Source organism: Stegodyphus dumicola, chromosome 4 (genome assembly GCF_044657685.1).
Source record: "Stegodyphus dumicola isolate Sdum_Otavi_A_Nest chromosome 4, ASM4465768v1".
In the NCBI taxonomy this organism is placed as follows: domain Eukaryota; kingdom Metazoa; phylum Arthropoda; class Arachnida; order Araneae; family Eresidae; genus Stegodyphus; species Stegodyphus dumicola.
This window is the reverse complement of record NC_140771.1, coordinates 8531010-8551951: the sequence shown is the minus strand read 5'-3', so window position 1 is coordinate 8551951 and position 20942 is coordinate 8531010. Positions and strand designations below refer to the sequence as shown.

At 28.7% G+C, this 20942-nt stretch overlaps 1 protein-coding gene across 2 annotated transcripts in view; it reads right to left on the bottom strand.

The window, feature by feature from the left end:
• Positions 1 to 235: 235 nt before the first annotated feature.
• Positions 236 to 20942, bottom strand: part of LOC118187136 (uncharacterized protein ZK1073.1) — a 224436-nt gene continuing 203729 nt past the window's right edge. Inside the window, exons 9-13 of one of the 2 annotated variants that reach the window (XM_085814518.1) lie at positions 18025 to 18134; positions 14791 to 14829; positions 11873 to 12008; positions 9760 to 9811; positions 236 to 6336 (exon numbers count right to left, since the gene is read on the bottom strand). In XM_085814518.1, coding sequence (XP_085670644.1) covers positions 6179 to 6336; positions 9760 to 9811; positions 11873 to 12008; positions 14791 to 14829; positions 18025 to 18134 — 495 coding nt within the window. In that variant the 3' untranslated portion in view covers positions 236 to 6178. Of the gene's footprint in view, positions 6337 to 9759; positions 9812 to 11872; positions 12009 to 14790; positions 14830 to 18024; positions 18137 to 20942 lie in introns of both variants that reach the window. The other variant, XM_085814519.1, reaches the window with a different exon arrangement.

Here is a 20942-nt window from a genome sequence, read left to right as displayed (position 1 = left end):
AAAGTCCGATTTTGTGTCAAAATACCTATGTTAGAATAGTGCTATATATAAATCTAATATATATCCTAAGTCGCGCTTTCGAGACATGAAAAACGCAGTTTGAATTTTGTCAATCGGCCCAGTAGAACGGGAGATATAGCACTGTCCCATTTTTTTTTTTTTTTTTTTGAGCAGTGTACATCTCCATTCTGTAAGGAAAGGTAAGATTATGAAGTAGTAATAAATAAGCAGCTGAAACTGCACAATTTAGCAACTTTATTATAATTCTTTGCCAAATACAATTGGTTTGTATAAAGAGTACAATAACAGCAAATGGACTGTGACTTCAGGAAATAACTTTTTTGAAGTGTTCATCAGACGTGCAGTGACTGCAAAATTATGTGCACTGTGTGTGACATAAAATGGATTTTAAAGCCATAAGGTATTTATATAATTATACAATGAACTACTTCAGTAATAATTTTGCTGATTTCCTAAATATATAACAGCAGTTTTGCATATTTTTTTTTTAATGAAACATATTAATGAAGCTGTCACATTACTAAAATTAAGCAATTTTATTAAAAAAAGTTCGTTAAAAAACTAGATATCACTATTATTATGAAATTGAATAGCAAAGCATATGACACACTGCATCATGATGATTTTTTGTAAGGCTTTCAATACCTGATTTACAGTTTCTGGTATCATCACTTTCTAGTAATATTTAAATATGAAATCTATATTTTATGGCAAAAAATCAATTACATGCATTTCTGTATCTGTCATAATTTACATTAATTTAATGTGAAATTAATTATGAGTATCTGTTGCTTTACAATACATAGGACATGTTCATACATTCTAACAAAAGTGTATAAATTCTAACAGTCACATAAGTATCTAAGAAAGCATAATCACAATGCCCGCAGTTGCTAAATGTAACAGTAAAGTGCAGCATTAAGAAATATTCAAAAACCAGATACACTACTTTAAAAATATACTTGAAGCATTTGTTACAAATATCACTTCTAATGGATATTATTACCCAGTTCAGTTTTTGCATAGCTTCTAAGGAAATTCAAAAAATGTTTTTACTGGACTGGGTAATGTATCTGTACCTGTAAAGCAGATATTACCTGAAGGTAATTCTAATGTTTTTAAGTTTTAAAATGTTTTGATGGTTTCAAACTATTGTAATATGGGTAAAATCAAACATAAAAAAGTAACCTTTATAGTTTTAATATATATATTTTTAATACTTCGAAGAAAATTTTAATTCTTAAAAATACAGCTCAAACACATTAAGCAGATTGACCGATACTTATTTTCATAACAAATATTGTATCATCAATTATAGAATTTTATGAATTTTGAAATAATTGTAAAATTCTGACTTTGTTCAAAATTTTTTTACTATCTGAAACAAAATTTTTTTAAATTAAATTATTTCCATTTGAAGTACTCATATATTTAAAACTTGATAAACTCATACATTAAACTTTAATGACTTGATACATTTAAAATTTATTTTGAATACACAACCATAATACTCTAAAATAATTCATACTGAAATTAATCAGGCATATATATTTAAACTTACCTGCTGTTTAAAAAAGAAAACTAAGCCATCTGGCTGCTTAATTACACACAAAAGAAGTTTCACAATACTAAAGATGTTATGTGGCAGAAATATTAAACATAAAAACGTACCAATGTAATATATGATATCAAGATATTTAAAAAAAAAATAACAATAAATAAATTGGTAAATTTGTGTTAATTACTATAAGTTAGCACAGAATGTTAAATGTGACTTTTAAAAGATTGAAATCATTTTTTCAGCAGTTTAATAATTGGTAATTTTAAATTTTGAATATCCTACTAATGTAACTCTTTCAAAATCACATGGAAAGAATTATTCTTTAAAATGAAAAACACTTTAAATTTGTATTAGCCTTCTAAATTGCTAAGAAATTTTGAATAGATTACTATAATTCATATTTTTTAATAGAATATACAGAATGCAAAGAAAAAAGAACACAGAGATCCTATAAGGGATTATTTAATACATACAATAATTATCTAAGAATTAGAATTGATAAATATCTGACTTCGATCAGGTATGTTATCTTTGAAAAATATTTGCAAAGGCATTTATGTATTAAAGAAATCATAAAAGTAACAGGTGGAATATTTGTGCATGTTAGTTATGTAAAAGTATGTATATGCAGGATACTTTTAAATTATTATAACGCTAATTATCAAAGCTTTTCATCTACATCTACATTAGTTGGTGATGCACAAATACAACAGATATAATAACTGAATTAGCAAATATAATAACTCTTCTTTTAGTGCTGATGATAAATAACTCTTCTTTTAATGCTGATGACAGGATTTAAAAGAACAAGAAAACAAAAAAGAATTAAAGAGAAATTACACATTTATATTTTACTGATTATTTAATTTCTTTGAGCTATGATTATAAAAATTTGCACTCTACTGAGAGGATCAAATTAAACAATTTGTTATGTTTTTTTCAATGATTGTTTAGCTATATATTTTTCTTTCATGAGTATTCCAATATTAAAATAACTGAATAAACAGCTTTAGAGGTACAGACGTCATTAGCATTCATTGTTTAATATTTACACATCAGATATTCACAAAATGGAATACAACATTCATTCTTTTTATGTATATATATGCTAACATTTGAGACAGTTCCCAATGACTAATAGTCTGTTTTATTGCTCAATTGTATCTGAAAACTAAAGTACAACAAAATAAACTGCAATAACACACTGATGGTTATACATAAAAAAGTTTAATATACTCTTGTATTTCTCAGTAGTACATACATAAAGCTTTCTAGTTTGTTCTGCTATTTTTAAACTACGGTACTCTTTTGAGATAATTATATTCAAATGTCAAAATTAGGTGATGAAGTTCTTTAGGATAATTACTAATTCTACATCTTGAGGTTACATAAAGTATTTGTTACACAAATTCAACAACGTTATTGTTAATATAAGAATGTAGTGCACTTATTGCAAATCATTTACAAAATACTGGTTTTATGCCTAGGAAAAATTACCTAATTATAGAAATATTTTTATTTGGTTGAAAATCTGCTACATTAAGGAACAGACAAAAACACACACATGTCTTTTTTGCAAATATACATAAATTTGTTTAAAGAATAAATGTAATAGTGCTATAAACAACATAAAGAAAGTGAATTTATTCTTTTTTACAGACATTATTCTGCAAACATACATAATGGGAGATATTTTATAATAATATGCCAGACATGTTCAATAATTTAAAGCTTTAACTTGCCCCTTAGTATAAAAAGCACCTACCAACATATTTCTTCTTAATATTTATGTTTAATTTGTGTAGCATTACAAGAATGAAAAATTTATCTACCTTAGTAAAATTAAGAAAAATTGTATATTTTAATAATGCAATAAAATTTCATTAAAAGAAGATATAGCAAATATTGGATGAAACTAATCTAAAGTAGTAAACTCTTGCATGAAACTAATCTAAGTTTTTAAGCTGAATTCTGTAGCACTCATAATATGTTTAAAGAATGCACACAAATTTCTCCTAGATCTATACATATTCTGAAACTTCCATTAACTGTAAGCGCGATTTTAGATTTCGCGAATGTAAAATTAGCAAATTGCTAGCTAAATAACAAGTTTTCACATAGAAGAAAAACTATTTTCAATCACAATGATAATACACTCTACTAATTTTTTACCATCTTTTCAGCTAAATTTAGAACACTTATCAATTCTATGACGTAAATATGCTTACAAATATTTTAAGTTTTTTTTTCCTTGCTTGATGTTAGCGAGTAGAGGTATATTTATGAACTATGGCACAAACTTTCTTGTAGTACAGCCAAACTGACTTGCCAAAATATTTTAGAAAAAAACATATGCTCTGCATGAAGAGAAAATGTTTTGTAACCAAGTGATGTAATCAATATTTAAAACTAGGAGATATATATAATTGGCACCTGATTGTGCAGCAGTTACCAGTCTTTTCCCTCGCATAAATGAAATTCACTTACTATTAAAACAACATCACAGCTTACCAAAGGCAAAACTGGTGACTAATGAAGAAGGTATACGATTAGTATCAAACATTATGTGTAAAGAAATATCTAAAGATGTTGTTGTTAGTCTGTTTTTTCTTGTATTAAAATTAAAGCATATCTGGCTAAATATGTACAATAAAAATGAAGTAAAAACTTTTGTAAGAATATTAAGAAGGCTGACCTTCCCATATTTCATTCTTTTAAAATTCTGAAGAAACTAAAAACGAACTTTTTGATGTTTTTAATATACCACCTAATAATGTTATTTTAAGGAAATTTTTATGTAATTTATTTTTATATACCTTCTAAAGGAGTCTGCTTAAAAAAAAAGATTCAATATTATAAATGAAAAAAATTTAATGACAGAAAGTTGTTTATGAATGCAGCTGTTATCAAATTTATCAAACACTACATTCAAAAAATTATAAATTTTATCACAGGTATCAAACTAATTAATAGTTTCCTTTTACTTTATAATAATGTACAATAAAATAGTTTATGAGAAGAATAAAACTATAACAAATTATATTGTAGTATTTCTGCTGTCTTACTCATATAAGTAACAGAGCAAATACTCAGCTGCAAAGTTTCAGTAAGAAATTTACACCAACAAATGTTTTGTTAAAATGGTGATACAACTTTTAGATTTACTATATAACTACAAAACATGGGAAACAAAAAGGAAACAAAATTACTAATTCCACACAACTGGTAATAATAATCTCTAAAATTCAGTAATCACTAGACGATAGCATCAAATTAAACAAAATCTGGAACATTACTTAATTAAGAAATTTTTCCCCAAGTTAAGCATCACGTTAATTCTCTACAACAATGTTGAAAATCTTGACGATGAATGAAGTAATGCTTCAAAATGTAGCTGCACATCGTCAGAAAATTTACAAGTGCTAAATCTGCCACTGAAATCTATGCTACCGATCATCAGTAAATCATTCTTTCTACATTGATGATATAGGGACACATATATATAGGCTGATAAAAATTTACAGCTTCTTTGTTAACAGAAGCTAAAGAACAATAAAAGCAGATCTGTTTCTGAAAAATCATAAAATGCAGTAACCAAGATTTATTTCATTTCCAAGGCTAAATAAGACAAATAGTGATTAGATTGATTATGCCTATGTACTGAAGGGTATTTATGGCAAACCAGATATTCAAACTATTACTAATTTCAGTATAAATCCCTATAAAACAGATTAAAAACTTTTTGCATCATGCTGAATTAATTTTAATGAATAAACAAAATATTTAACTAATTTGAATATATTCGGAGGATGAGAAAGTAAAATGCATTATTTACGAGAAAATTGTTTTAAAATAATTTTTTCAAAATACATCTGGTTTATTAACTCAATCATAATAGAAACAATATAAAACATAATAATTTCAAAATAAACATTAATTTTAGAACAGCCAAACATGCATTTGTAAAACTGATTAATAGTAATAGTCAGAATGTCAAGTAAATTAAATGAACATTTTTACACTGATGAAACACTGCTACTGAAACATACAAAACAATGAATAATAAACAGTATAATTGTACAATAAATTGTTTGTTGACAAGAGAAATACTAAATATTTAAATCATGTTAGACATGAGTTTTAAAGGCTTTTAAAATTATACTTTCAATCTAATTTATATAAGAGGAAATAATGAAAGATCTCTAGCATTAATAATTTCACTTCTTGTAAACCACCCATTGCAAAAAGGAAATATTCTAAAGCTAATTCCTTTGGTGGCATGCATACATATGTTTCAGCCTCTTCCATTACTCTTACATGTATGTATATATATACAGAATATAATCCAGATTCATCAGATCCCAAAACTTACTAATACAATAAGTTTTTAGCTTAACAATCAATTGGCAGACAGTGAGTCCAAATGAAATGTCACTTTTTTTGTGGGATATTTTTATTTAAAATTTTTGAACACATCGCTGCCTACTTATTCAAAAAGCTTCCCCAAGAAACATTGCATCATGTACATAAAAAGTTAACGCAGCCTAATGCAAGAAGAGAGACTGCGATATCCACCAAGTGGTGCTCGAGAGAACTTCACTTCTGGGGAATAGTGAGGGAGAGGCGTCTCGGCCGCGGCATGTCGTACTCCTCCATGGAAAGGGTGCGCCGCCGCCCAATGGCTCCTAGGGATTTCGGGTCGCCTCCTGAAAAAGTTCTCTGTCGCTCCACTCCAGGCATTGTCACAGAAGTCACTACGGACAAAATAAAATAAAGCATATATTAATATGAAATGTGAAAACAATTATACATCTCGGTTTAAGGAATAAAATAAAAATTAAATTTAAATAAAAGTAGGAAAATAATTTCATGTTTTCTAGCAATCATCTTTCTGCATTTCATTTAATTTTTAATTGCTATTATCGCAGAATTAATACTTTTTAATAACATGGTTGATTCACTTTGATCCACTAAAACTGTATACTTCAAGACTTAAATATTTACTCTTAGAGTGATATAAATAGAAGAGGTTCCTTCAAAGAACAATAAAATTAATCTTCTCACATTTCTTAAAATACAAGAAAAGCAGAGGATGGAAATGATGACTAGACACACAAATCTCACAAGAAAAAGTGCTAAAGCTAAATAAGCAAAAGCTTTAAGTCAACTAGAAACAACTTAATCATATTTCTTAGATAATACAGATTAAAAAATAAAAGAATTTTCAACATGGAAGAACATAAATTGACTGCTAATATTGTAAGAAATTCTACACTCATTTCTTGCTCAATATAATCATATAGAAGCTCTGATATAACAAGAGAAGTGTATAAGTAATGCTACTTATTTTATTGTGAAGTACTCAAGAGATAATCTCGAAGAAAAGAAGATTGTTAAGAGAAATAGACAAGCTTGTATTTATGTTGTACATAGAAAAGGCAAACTATGTTACTTCACATTGCAACACTCACTGAATCAGTAGAGCAGAGATAATTCAGCTTTGGTAGAAAACACACACAAAAAAAGAGGGGGGGGGGACAAAACTTATGTCGCCATCCTAAGCATTCATCAATACTGAATATATGTAATTTACCAGCATTTTATAGCTTTAGTCAAGACCAATGAATGACTGAATCATCAGTCATTATCATAGTTATCCAAAATTTAAAGAACTCAAAAAAAAAAAAAAAAAAAAAAAAAAAAAAGCAGCAAGGAATTAAAAGGAGAGGGGAGAAATTAGCATGTAATCTTTTATACATATTCTTTAAAGAATTCTTTAAAGAATTTTGTTTATAAAATTTCTGATATGCCTCCCAGACAGAAAAGTGGTTAGTTACTCTGACTGCTGTACCGAAGAGCCCAGGTCTAAATCCCGGAGTAAGTATGGATGTAATTTGTCTATTCCTTCATAGAAGGCAATAGTGGCAACCTATTAGGTGCCTACATAGCAAAGGGATCACTGTACTGGCCAATGCCTGTAAATGGCTAGAGATTGCCATTTTTTCATGGGGGGGGGTCTGATAAGGCTCCCATATAAATGCATAAGGAGGGATTTATAATTAAGCATAATATATTAACGTAATTTCTTTTCGTTTGCTCACCTACAGGCTGTTCAACTGCTAGACAGTAGCAAAATGCAATTTTATATACAATCTTCATCAATCTAGAGCTTCTTTTCCTAGTTCTATATTTTAAAATTTTCTCTTAATCCTGTATTTTATATGGTATATTTCTTTTCTACATGAATTTATTGTTTTGCCGCTAATACAAAGCCTGGCAATATACAGAATTATTGCATTACTCTGCTTTTGCAGCCCTACTGGCCAAGTGGAACCACTGAATACTGGGGTTTTGTCTCGGTTTGATCTCTGGTGAAAATGGCTGGCTGCATAGTTGGCTTTGATGGTGGCTTTCCTCATGTATAATGGAAATACCACTGTGTTCTGCATACAATGTTCTCCATGAAGGCATCACTACCCTTAAGGGTGTAGCACTCATGTGTTTTGCAATTTTTAAATAATTTAAGCTATACTTGCTCTTGTGACATATTAGTAATAGCACATCCAATTAGCACTGAAAAATTTGTGGTCTGAATCTCACATAATTGATGTTTCATGTTTTCTGCCCTGAGAAAACGTAATGCATGTATAAACTGATCCTGCAGAAGCAAAGCTTGAATAAGACAAACTGATGGTTTTTTTCAGGCTAGAACTGAGGCCCCATTTTTCACTATTCTTAAACTTTGTTGATTTAAAAGTAACCTCCCCCCCCCAAAAAAAAAGAGGTAATTTCTGATTTCCCAATTTTTCAAGTAAAATATTTTGCTGTCTCCTTGGAGTCCTATAATGAATGTTTATATTGTTTAATAATTAATCTCGCCTTGATAAAAATCATCATTTTTCCTTTTTATTTTCTTTCTTTTAGCCAGAGACAGATTTAGACTTGATATGGCCCTAAGCTATTTGAGATATGGGGGGGGGGCCCTTTATAATGCTGTTAAAATCTATTTTAACACTATTTATACTATATTTTAATTTCTGGGGGCAAGATAGGGGTGCCTTAAGGTATAGCTTGGGTAGCTTATACGTAAATCCAGCTCTGCTTATAGCATTGAAAACCATGAAGTATAACTAAGAGCTCAGAATTTTCTTTTTTCATCAATAACCAGTGGTTTAACAAGGGCCAAGATCTCTAGATATGTCACTAATTACCTTATTTTTCAAGTTCTTGAAATATGTACAAAACAAAATCCCTTCCTATCACAACTAAAAGATTAACAGGTGTACACCTATGGTTTTAATTGAAATTTAGAAATCAGATTTTGACCTTAAGCTGAGCTGTTTTTCTCGACAATATTCCTATTTCATTGCATAATTTCCAAAATATTCCCAGTGATAATGATTGAATTACATTCTTTGGTAGGCAATATGTTTTACATTCAGTATTCTCACATTGGGTTGACTGCAAATGCAGAATTCAAAAGTCTTTTCCATAGACAGTTTTTACAAGTGAATTAGTGTTTACGCTGCATTTACAAACAGATTATTTTGTGCGTAGAATATTTCTGTTATAGATAAATTGGATTTCAGACAGGAATAATCATGTATCATTTTTTATGTAACCATATAAATATATATATCTATTAAGAACTTCTAGTCTTAATAGATAAATATATTTAAAGTTTCTGTCCACCTAGCATCTTTGTTCAATGCATCCGTCTTATCAGTCAAAGAATAAACAGAAAATATAAGATGAATTTGTTGAAGAAAACATCACAATACGAAATTTTTAATACTATGCATTTCACAACATTTTTAATCATGGAATAGTAATATTTTTTTTTTTTTTTCAGGAAGTGCAAAAACATATCCTTCAATCCACAACTTGCTTACATGCAACATTTTGAAAGAAGAATAAATCTAAAAGTAGCAGATGATATTTCTCATTTTAAATAACAAGCTATTGTGAGAAATTTTTACTTCAAAATATTTGCTTTTTTAAAATTCTTTATTAAAATCATTCTGAAGAGGACTCTACTCTTCTTCATTCATTCTACCCTCTGTATATCCTAATTTAATACATTAAAACACAACAAAGTGACTGTGCTTTCTAACGAAATCTCATAATGTATTTTTTGTATCTTAATATTAAACAAAATTGAATAATAGTATACTTACAATATCCAAGTCCTTTGACAAACAAAAGTAAGCTTTGGGATAATTTTTCCGGCTGAAAAAAAAACAACATATATTACGTTTGCAATTGATAATTTTCCCTAAACAAAATGTATAAAGCATCTTTTCATTTCTTTCTACAAGTTCAATACATCAAACTGCACGGATCTCCTATATTTTTCAACTAACAAAATTGACTTTACTTTTTGTTTTTTGTCCAAACTTCAAATTTTGTTGACTACACAGCCACCACAGAAAATTTGTAGAAAATTCATTGCCCAGACTTTACTATCATCAAACAGTGGTGACACTAAAATTATCGCCCCAATCATTCAGATTTATATCATGCGAAAAATAGATACATTAATTTCATATTATTATAGTTATCTAAGGTGAGTTCACTAGCTTGTCAAACTGCAATAAATTTACTGGGAGTATCAGTAAATTTGCTAATAGTTGCAATATGCAAATAAATAAAATAAAAAATAAAGTTTTAATACTTTTTGAAAGTATGAAAATTTTTAAATAATGCTTTTCAAGTTAACAATCTGAGATTAATTTTAAAAAAATTAAATGCATGAAAAATCACTTAGAATTTGGTAAGAAACACAACAAAATTTATGATAACATCATCATCTAGACAGTTATCGCAAATTCCTTCATTTAATTCATAGCTATGTCTAATTACCTATTTTATGCCCATTTACATAGCAGTGTTTTCACTAAAATCAGTAAACTGCACAAACTCGACATAATGTACAACCTTGTACATGATGTCATACCTTCTAATTTTTCAATTTGTTGTAAAATTGAAAAATTAGAAAGAAAAATGGCACACAGTACCTATAAGCGAGCCTCCATTGTGCTATATGTATGAAGAAAGCTAATTTCACGAAGGACAGTGAAAATTACAGTACATAGTCCACTGCATGCTAAAATGCTGAAATTTTCATATCAGCTATCATAATCTGCAGTCATACAGGTAAATCCGTCTAAAGAGTGAAAAGCTGTCTCGTGGGGGGTACGGGATGCTTAGCACATATTTAAGACTAATGTCTAATGAGAGTGCACAAAATTCTTATTTACTTCTTGTATTCGGTTTTTTATTCATTGTCTTATAAATTCACTCACATCTTATTCATTGGATTTTCTGTTTAAAAATAAGAATTTTTATTTAAAATTCTTTGCTGAAGTATTTCATTTTGTAACTTTCGCTTTCATTTTAATAAAATAGTATTATCTTTTTATTTAACAGAATTTTTTAAAGGTTTTTTTTAATTATTCTAATTAGAAATTCTGAAGTCACTTTTGTTTCACATCTCATAGTTAAGACTAATGTCCAATGAGAGTGCTCGAAATTCTTAATTACTTCTTGTGTGTTCTGATTGATTTTTTCTACATTGTCTTACAAATTTACTCATATACTAATTCATTGGATTTTCCGTTTAAAAATAAGCATTTTCATTTAAAATTCTTCACTGATGTATTTTGTTTTGTAACTTTCAGTTTCAATTTTAATAAAATAGAATTATTTTTTTTATTTAACAGAATTCTTTTATTAAGGTTTTTCTAATTAATCTAATTAGAAACTATTTTGTTTTTTCCTTGCTTTAGGGAAGGGCCAGAATTTTCGGGTGAAATATTATAATTAAAAAACATCAAAAGAGTTCACTGACTAATTCTGGATACAAAAAAGCAAAGTTTTTTGTAGAGGAGAGAATTCAATTGATTTCAATATTCCTCTCCCACTGATGAAGTAAGATTGAATTCCTCTTCTGTTTTTGTTTACTTTTCTTTAAATTTTCTTTCATTTTTTAAAATGGAGTTTTGCTTGTTTGGATTGTTTTGGTTTTAATTTTTTGAATTCTTTGCTGCAGTTTGTTTTAATTTGTTAATTGTGAATTTCATTTTTTGGTCTTAGTGGATTGTTGATTCAAAATTTCTTGCTTTATGTCTTTATATATACGGGCTGCCACATAAATACTTTTTAGAGACATGCATATTGACACATCAATACATTTTGCAGCTTTTTGGTAAGTTGTGGATAATCAGGAAGTACCATAAAATTCATCTTATGTAAAAATCTGTATCTTTTATGGCAGAACACTATACTTACTGCTTGTGCAAAAACATCTCCTACACTGTCAAGTTTTAGGAATGAAGTCTTCTGCTTATCCATACGACCATAAAGGTTTTGGACGGCCTGAAGATGTGCAGCTCTCCCACCACTAATAAGGAGCACATCCATTGATCTGAAAAAGTATATGCTACAATAAAGCATTTATACAAAATAAATTTTTCAATAAAATTTCACATATTCCTGAAAATTTATTTAAATTCAGGAAACAAATAATTTATATCTTAATGGTTTCATATTCTGAATTATTATAAATGTACAAACTGATGCCGAAAGTTAAGTAAAATTTGGTTGATTAACTGACATGCCATTTTACTGAACTGAAAATGGCACAATCATAAAAAAATAATCCAAATGATATTGCCTTTTTTTTTTTTTTTTTTTTAAATTTTCATTTTCACACACAATGTAGAAATAGAGAATTTGATATGCAAGGAAAAAAGTGGGCCATTAAACTGCTTTTCTTCCGATTAGTTGATTGCCAATAAACATCTACTACATTATTAAAAAATCCTGTATTCTGTTTTGCCTTTAAACACCTGTTGACCAGCAAACCTTATTTTTGCCCCTTGAGTGATTGTGGTGGGGATACATTCTCCTATCTTATCTAGCTCTGTAAACAATAAACTATACTCCAAACAAACATGGGTTTATGCTGTTTTGTTTTGATGCTGTAGGAAGCAAGGAAGAATGGTACTTATGTATTAACGCAGGCACTTTTGTGCAAACTGGCGATGAAAATAAATAAATAAAAATAAAAAAATAAAAAATAAATAAAACACAACAGTGCAAAACTGTGGCTTTTGCACTTTTTTTTTTTTTTTTTTTTTTTTTTTAAGAATGATTCCCAATCTATCGATATTGATTGTAACTCAGCAGACATTACTAACATATGGAAAGAAAATACACTTTAGCAATTTAAGATACAAATTTTAATTATTAAAAAAATAAAACACTTATATCTTCTTCAGATCTTTCTGCAATTTTTTTGCAGAATTTTCTCCCGAAGTACACAGTGATCTATTTTCACTTAAAAAAAAAGTCAGAGAACATCAGAAAAATGCAGAAACTTGGCTTTGTGTAAACTTTAGCAACAGCAGCTATGTAGGAAATGCATTTTATCATCATTCCCTTAAGCAAAATTCTGCAGAAATTTTACCACAATTTTTTCCATTGCTGGAAATTCCTCAAGATCATATTTAAAACTGAGTTTAAGGCAAAAAATATCATGATTTGGTTATAAAAACCCTTGGAACTTGGAATGCAACAATAAAAAATGCATATGAAAATGGTGACGTTGCTTAATTGAAGGATTCTTATGAGCATGATTGCCAGAGGAATAGTTATGTGCATGGCTGCCAAAGTCTGACACATTCTGAAAGTTTGGTAACTTCTACTAGGGTGGTTGTGTTAATATGTAAGTACTGAAAGAATTAGTATTCAATGAGCCTGTGCTCAACTAGTGTTATGAATTCCACTCTTCTTTAGCTTTCTGATTTGATCCAACTTGTTATTTTATTCAATCTGTCATTATTAATGCTATTTTATTAAAAGTAAAATTTTAATAAAAGATAACATCACCGTTTTACTCTTTCTTCAAAACTATACACCTATCATTTAGCCAGTAGATATCAAAAGACTGCATATAATGAAATGCAGATATAAAGTAAACTTTTAAAATTTGATGCAGCTATAAGACCACTTGAGAATTCTGGAATTATTTTAATGTAAAATTTGCTACATGAAGCATTGCAAGTCCATGAGAAGATGCATCTGCAGATATTTTTAAAATATGCTTGGCATAATTTATAGCTAGCTGCCATATTCCATGATTATGATGACAGCTGCAAATTGAATGTTTTACAACACCACAAGTAAAACGCAGAATTTTCCGATTAATGAAATCTGTGAAGAAATGCTAAATGTAAAATATGTAACTGAAGTCTTCCATCATGATCGTAATGTCCCAATCAGGAATTGGTCAATGGGAGCAAAGTCTGTACAATTTCCCAATAATCAATTAGTCAATGGATAGCAAAGTCTGCAGTACAGTTTTAAATCTAAAAAATATCATCATTTTGGTTTCGAATCATTTTATTTCATGAAATGGCAATTTATATGCAATTTTTTCTGCAGAACAGAATATCTTTTTCCTGAAGAACTAGGATAGCTGTTTGTTCATCATTTGGCAAATCCCAAAAATTAATCCCCCCCCCCTTATAAAAAAAAAAGATCAAAGATGAAAAATGTGGTGACCGCATTAGGAAATAGAGCAAAGCAAAAAAAGACCTCCAAGTAGTATAACTGAAACAAAAAAGAATCACGAGATTTTCCCGTTAATGAGTATGTGAATCAATGTTGAATGAAAGATGATATATTTGAAGTTTTCATTTCAATGTGATAGCAGATGGCAAAATCGGTAGTATGGTTTTAAATATATCCAGAAAATATCACCATTAACAATGAATAAAGTTACAAAAAAGTTTTGAAAATTAACTAATTATTTAGTGGGAATTTTTGAGACAGCACTTACAAGCCTTGAACAATAGAACTTTGAAACTGAACAAGAAATTAGGTCTTTTTATGATAAAAAGAAAGTATTAACATAAAAAACAAAACAGCTTAAGCAATTAAAACAATGTTAATAATGAGCTCTTTTTGTAAATTTTGAGTCCCTTAAAGACATAAATACTTTGTTATTTCAAAAACAATCATTTCATATTTTTAATTTTGTAATTTTTGCATGTGATTTTACTAAAGTGAATGATCTAAAACCAGAAATGTATGAAATCTAGAATTGCTGAAGTTCCAAAAATTCTGGATCTTGGTCCAGTATTTGGATTCTGGAAATCTGAGAACTGAAAATATAAAACTATATTGATATTCTTTATACTTACTTAAGATTATTTTCTATGGCACTTGTAACATCTTTACGACTGAAAAGGTAAGAAATCAGTAATTAGCAGTTTAAATGTGGCTACAATTAATTTAGAATTATCGTACATTTCATATAGACAACTGTGATATTACTAAACTAAGAACTTAGTATTCCCATAAATTTAAATAACTAAATCTCTCATAACCACATCTTTTATTTTTGACACACACATGCACATTGCTTCATCCAAAAAAGAGGGATCAGAAGAAGAAAAGAAAGAATACAACAGAATGAGTCTGAAAATAGGAGTTGTATTTTTGAATCAAACATGAAAATACCCAAAAATGTAACAAATAAACGGAAATCTTCATTATAATTTGCATAATCATGTCTCATTGTGTAAATTATTAAGTAGAATGAAATAAATCAAAGCAAAATATATATATTTTGCATAACAAATACACTACAAGTGCAATTTAACTGCACCAAAATGTCCAAATGCATATTTTTATTCATCTGTTTCACAACTGTCATAAAGCACATAATGTTATACATAACAATTACTATTTCTCATATTCAGATGGGATTATTTGTTTCCCTTTTTCTCATATTGTATTTTTTCTATTACTATTAATATATTAAAGAATTTTATATAATCATATAAGAAGTAGAAAGAGATACTTATCATATAGTACTTTTACTACATAATCATATTAGAAGTAAAAAAAGACACTAATCATATCATAATAGCATACTTTTACCACGGGTTTAAAATTCGCATGTGGGCCATATGTATTACCTAAAAGCAGCTGGAGGGCCAGATTTTTTGTAACAAAATTTCAAATCGCATTTACTCAGTATTTATCAAAACATATATAAACACACAGTAATGCACGAGAAAAATTCAATTTTATTATTATTTTTATTATCTTATTTTCTATCTGCAACAAATTTCTGTTGGTTACATTTCATAAATCAAATGTTTGATATTTATTTTCAATAATTATTATATTTTGAATTACCAATAACTAAGCAACTTACTTTTAAAATAAACAAATTACGAAAGCTTACCAAATTTGCACAGTAAACTTCCTAGTGGAACAAAACTTCAGAACACTACCTAACATACAATCTGTTCTCTTTTCTTTATTTATTAAGAAAAATTACTAGTGATAAAGCTGGTTATTAATGAATAATTGGTGAAACATTTGAGATGCTCATTGGTCAGTTGCATCCTTTTCTTAGACTTGTTCATTTTCAACCAATTAGTGACGGACTCAAGGAAAGTAAAAGTACCAACTCATTAAGAAGGGAAAAAAGGGCGCACCAGAATATGAAAATTTTACCAGTTGGTAATCAAATTTATAGATTGTCCCACCATATTCTAATCATGCAATTTAACATGCATGCATATAAATTCTACATTTTTTTCATGCAGCGGACATCGTAAATCTATCATTCTATTTCATTTTCATTCACTAGCAATCCCACATATAAGCACAATCCATGTTTCTAATCTTGTTTATATTTTAAATTGTCATTTCCTGAGATGCACTGGTTAATGTCCTTTTTTTCTATTAGCTTCTTTTGCAGTCGCTAAGAGCTTGTTAAATATGCATTTATTTATATGCTTACTGTTAAAATAAACTTTTTTGGCTGTGTTCCAGTGCTATAACTGGTATGTCATGACTGTTGAAATGTCTGCAAGCGCTTTTCTATCTTCTTAAAAAACATTTTATTGCAATCCAATCCCCAATGAATTTTTGCTGTATGAAAATCTATAATCACTGTATTAAAATAAATACATATAATTGAAATGTACTGGCGGATTGCATAAAATTGCTTCATAAGCTGCATGTGGCCCACAAGCTGATAGTTTGACACCACTGCTTTTACCATATATTGCGTGTGTATCTATCTTTTTATGCATTTTATATTCTAATAAAATGTTTCACATCATAAATCTTAGTGGGAAGAACAGATAAAATAAAGACTACAAGGGTGATTCTAAATTGTTTTTAAAAATTAAGAGGGATGATAGTACTCATCCAGATGAGCAATAATTACCATAGAACATAGGGTCGCAATTCCACTCTGAGAGGCATAAAAGAGGAATATATTAGAATTCTAACCTGAACTTACAACAGTGTTAGCAGAACGAATGAAAGAGACGAAAAGTTGCACAATCAGTTTAGTGAAAAACTCAAATATGGAACTGATGGGTACAAGATGGGTAAACCAATCTTAGACAAATTTTGATTCTGCTTATAGTACCATGATGGTGATATCAAGTTTGGAACCATGGTAACAGACATCATGAGTCTTGCATTATGTACTCTGGTATCAATCTGCCACCTAAAGTTTTTGGATGCTTACTTGGGATATGAAGTGCAATTGCGTTTGCAGCAAAAGTAGCTACTGCATGACAGAAAATTTGCCTAGGTGCATAATTTTGTAAATACATAAAATTAACCCTAAAATAAAATTACTTGCATTTAGAAAATCAACAGAATTATGAGGCTTTTTCTGAGGTAAATGCATTGAATTTTATTCCTGCACCTACCACATTAGCATTACTGGCACACTCAACAGCCACTGCTAATATCTCTGAAGTTCTGGTGCCTAGTGTCATCTCTTAATCTCAGTCTGCCAGCAGCCAAGTTTCAATAGAACCGCTATATATAATGTACAATATTCAACAATTCTTCAATGCCTACCAAGCTGAGCTGCTCCCTTGGCCTGCTTGTACTCCCACAATGTCGTCTATCCTGGGAGCAAAAGCAGTACCACTATGTTGTCTATCTAGCACATCTGATCAAAGACTGGCAAATTGTTTAGCAAACATCACTCATGACTGCAGGCTTTGCATTCACAAACCAAAGCCTCTTTTGCCGAGGCATGTCACAGCAGTTTCTGCCACTCATAGAGGATTATAGAGAAGACTAGTTTCTTTAATGTTCTGCAAATGAACATGGCAGTAATTTCCCTTAATTCATCCTATCACGTTTTACTACTTGACCAGTAAATATGGCTCTGATATCTTACATTTTTCACAGTGCATTTTGGATGATGAGTAGTATAATTACATTACATTATATAGGCAACTACACTGATAATTACAGTTAAATATATTTTAAAATCAGCATATTATTAGTATTCAAAGAAAATCTAAATATTGATAACCGGGAATGAAGAATAATATCAAAGTTATATTATAGCAGTTAATTAACAATAAATCATTAAATTTACTTACTTCATGTAAGATTCAACATAACGACGTAAGTTCCTAGGATTTATCTTATTTTTCAGTTTTTCTGTGTAATCCTGAATAAGTGTTTCCTTATTCTCAACATTCTCCAGTTGCTAAAATATAATAAAGAAATGCAGTTACAGCATATTCTTAGAAAGGTATAAATATTAAAAACTATTCCCTTTAAAATTATGAGTATTAATAGAGATATTTGAAATGAAGTCTAATTAACAGACAGCAAACTTGGGAGAATTTTGTCATGATTAAAGATAAAACAAAATATTATCTATAAATTAAAAAGTTCAAATAATTTGATCTTATAGTTGAATTGCAGATGATCAACATGGAATGTTTCATCTATAAGACCACATATCATAGTACTACAGCTAAAATATGAGATATCAAGCTTGTTTTCATTCGTTACATTACAGCTATTTATTTAGTATATCAAACTCTCAAATGACCAAAAAAGCAATTATCTCGATTATTTTCAAGGCTTGCATGATTTATTAGCCATCCACAGATGAAGCTATCTATCCAAGAAACAAGAGACCGAGCTTTCATTATAATATTAAGTTTACAAATACTGCAAATGAAAAGTTGATCTTCTCTTAAGCAGATAGTTATCTCTAATTAATTAAATACTTATCACCGTAAGAAATTAATCATTTGAATGATTTTTTGCAGATTCTGAGAATAGTGATACTAAACAAAAAATATGATGCTGTTTATAAGCAGTAAATAAATAATATGATTTATAAATGCAAGCCTGTGATGGCTCATCCTAGTGTATCAGCCTTATTGCACTTTTTTACATTAAATTCATAGACGAGAAAGAGTGGTTTTCTCTGCAATAATGTATGTAGTAATTATGGCATATTTTGGTATTATTTTTACACTTTTCATGTAGATTGCTTTTAAAATATATAAAATGTAATTCATTTGTTATCTAGGAGATCATCCAATGATTCCATTACAAAATGTCATGCATATTTAATTGCTTTAAATAATAATTTTCAGTTTTTCACTAGTATTTATTCAAGCAAATGCATTAAACAGGAGTCTAAATTACTGAGATATTTCAAATATATTTTAGAATCTCTTCCTTCATTAGTAGGAAGTAAATATGTATTTTGTATTTATATTTAATTAATCCTATATTTTACATGCTATACAATTGAAAAGAAGAAAAAAATTAATATGCAAAAAATATTTGTATAAAAATAGCAATAATTAAATTTTATATATTAATAACTGCAGGCATGATTTAGAAAATTTAAAAAATAATAATAACTGTGCTAACGAGCAGATAATTACTGTGCATTCACAAAATATTCTGTACTGAAATTGGGGGAGGGAGGTCACAACCGACAAAAAGTATTCTAAATGCTTAAACAGAAGAAGTGGAAATTTTTATCATTTACTATCATGAACATCTAACTGTGGCTAGTGAATGCAGCAAATAATCTAAATGACAGTCATAGTTAAGGTCAGTAATGTTGTTATAATGATTTATTTAGCCATCCCTATTAGGAGGACTACACAATTCATGTAACAAAGAAAATAAACAGATAATCATACTACATTTATACATTTTGAAAATATTAACTGCATTAAATGTTATTGTTATTTCCCTTTCTTGTTGTCTCCCTTAAAATTTCAACAATTTATTTTATTTACTTTTAATTTACAACACCATTTAAAAATTAATGATTACTTGCCACGTTTTTCTTAAACACTAAACATTATTTTTTGCTCTTATATTTCCCACTTTTCATGGAATTAATCATGTAATCTATAGTGACTTAATGATTTCTTTTCAAAAATTTTTACAATTTAAAAACCAAAGAAATTACAAAGGAATATGTTTATGTGAACTGAAATGAAATCAAAATGGTCTTTGAAATAATATAATAACGCCAACAAATGTTTTTCACCAAAGATTAAGAAACAATACATCAGCCCCTTCTTCGTCAGATTTTTTTCGAATTTTCAATCCAAAAAAGCATTTGTTTTTTCCACTGAAACTTAATGCACGTTCGATCCTGAATTTGCAAATGCAAAATATTTTTGTCAGTGTGCAGTTTTTTTGCTTGACATACTGGTAGCTCACACATGTGATATCCCATTCCCTGATCTCTAGTTTTCTCCAAAATGCACTCAAATTTCAAATTAAAAAAGTACTTTCTGATATTATCAGATCTATTGCTTGAGGTGTTTAAGATATGTCTGCATAAAAATAATTATTAAAAATACACAAAAATTGCTTTGGAAAATTGTTTTACAATGTTACTGTGAAAATTACAGAAAATAGAAAATGATTATGTTTTCCATTCAAGATGGGTGATCTTATTGAAAAAAATGTGAAATACGACTAGTAGCACCAACTCTTAGTAATATTCAGAAAAAATAAATAAATAAATAATCATGAAGATAGCAAGACATGTAAGCAGCAACGAATTCATGGTCAAGAATGCAATTTTTCACTTTGTCGCATGAAATGTTATGTCAACCTTAAGAGCACAAAAAAGAAAAATGTGTGACATGCACCACCAAACAAGAAGGGGTTATTTCTTTACAAATTGTAATTTTTGTTGCCATTAGCTTTTTTTAACAGCAAAAAAAGTTCCAGAAAAACACCATTAAAACCTCTATTAATAAATAGTCTAATTGTTTATTAATAAATATATTACATGCATTTATTTTCGCAATTCATAATAATTTACCGATATTCATTCTTCATTTCTTTTACTAAGGAACCACAGGTATTGTATTATTGTTTGGAAATAAAATTTTCCACTTCTTCATTTTTTTAAAAATTTCTATTAATGAATTTTGTTTAACTCCCATAATGCAATCAAAATACTTCATTACACGATACCCTTAACTTTGTTTTCCTTTACCAAGTAACAATATCCCAA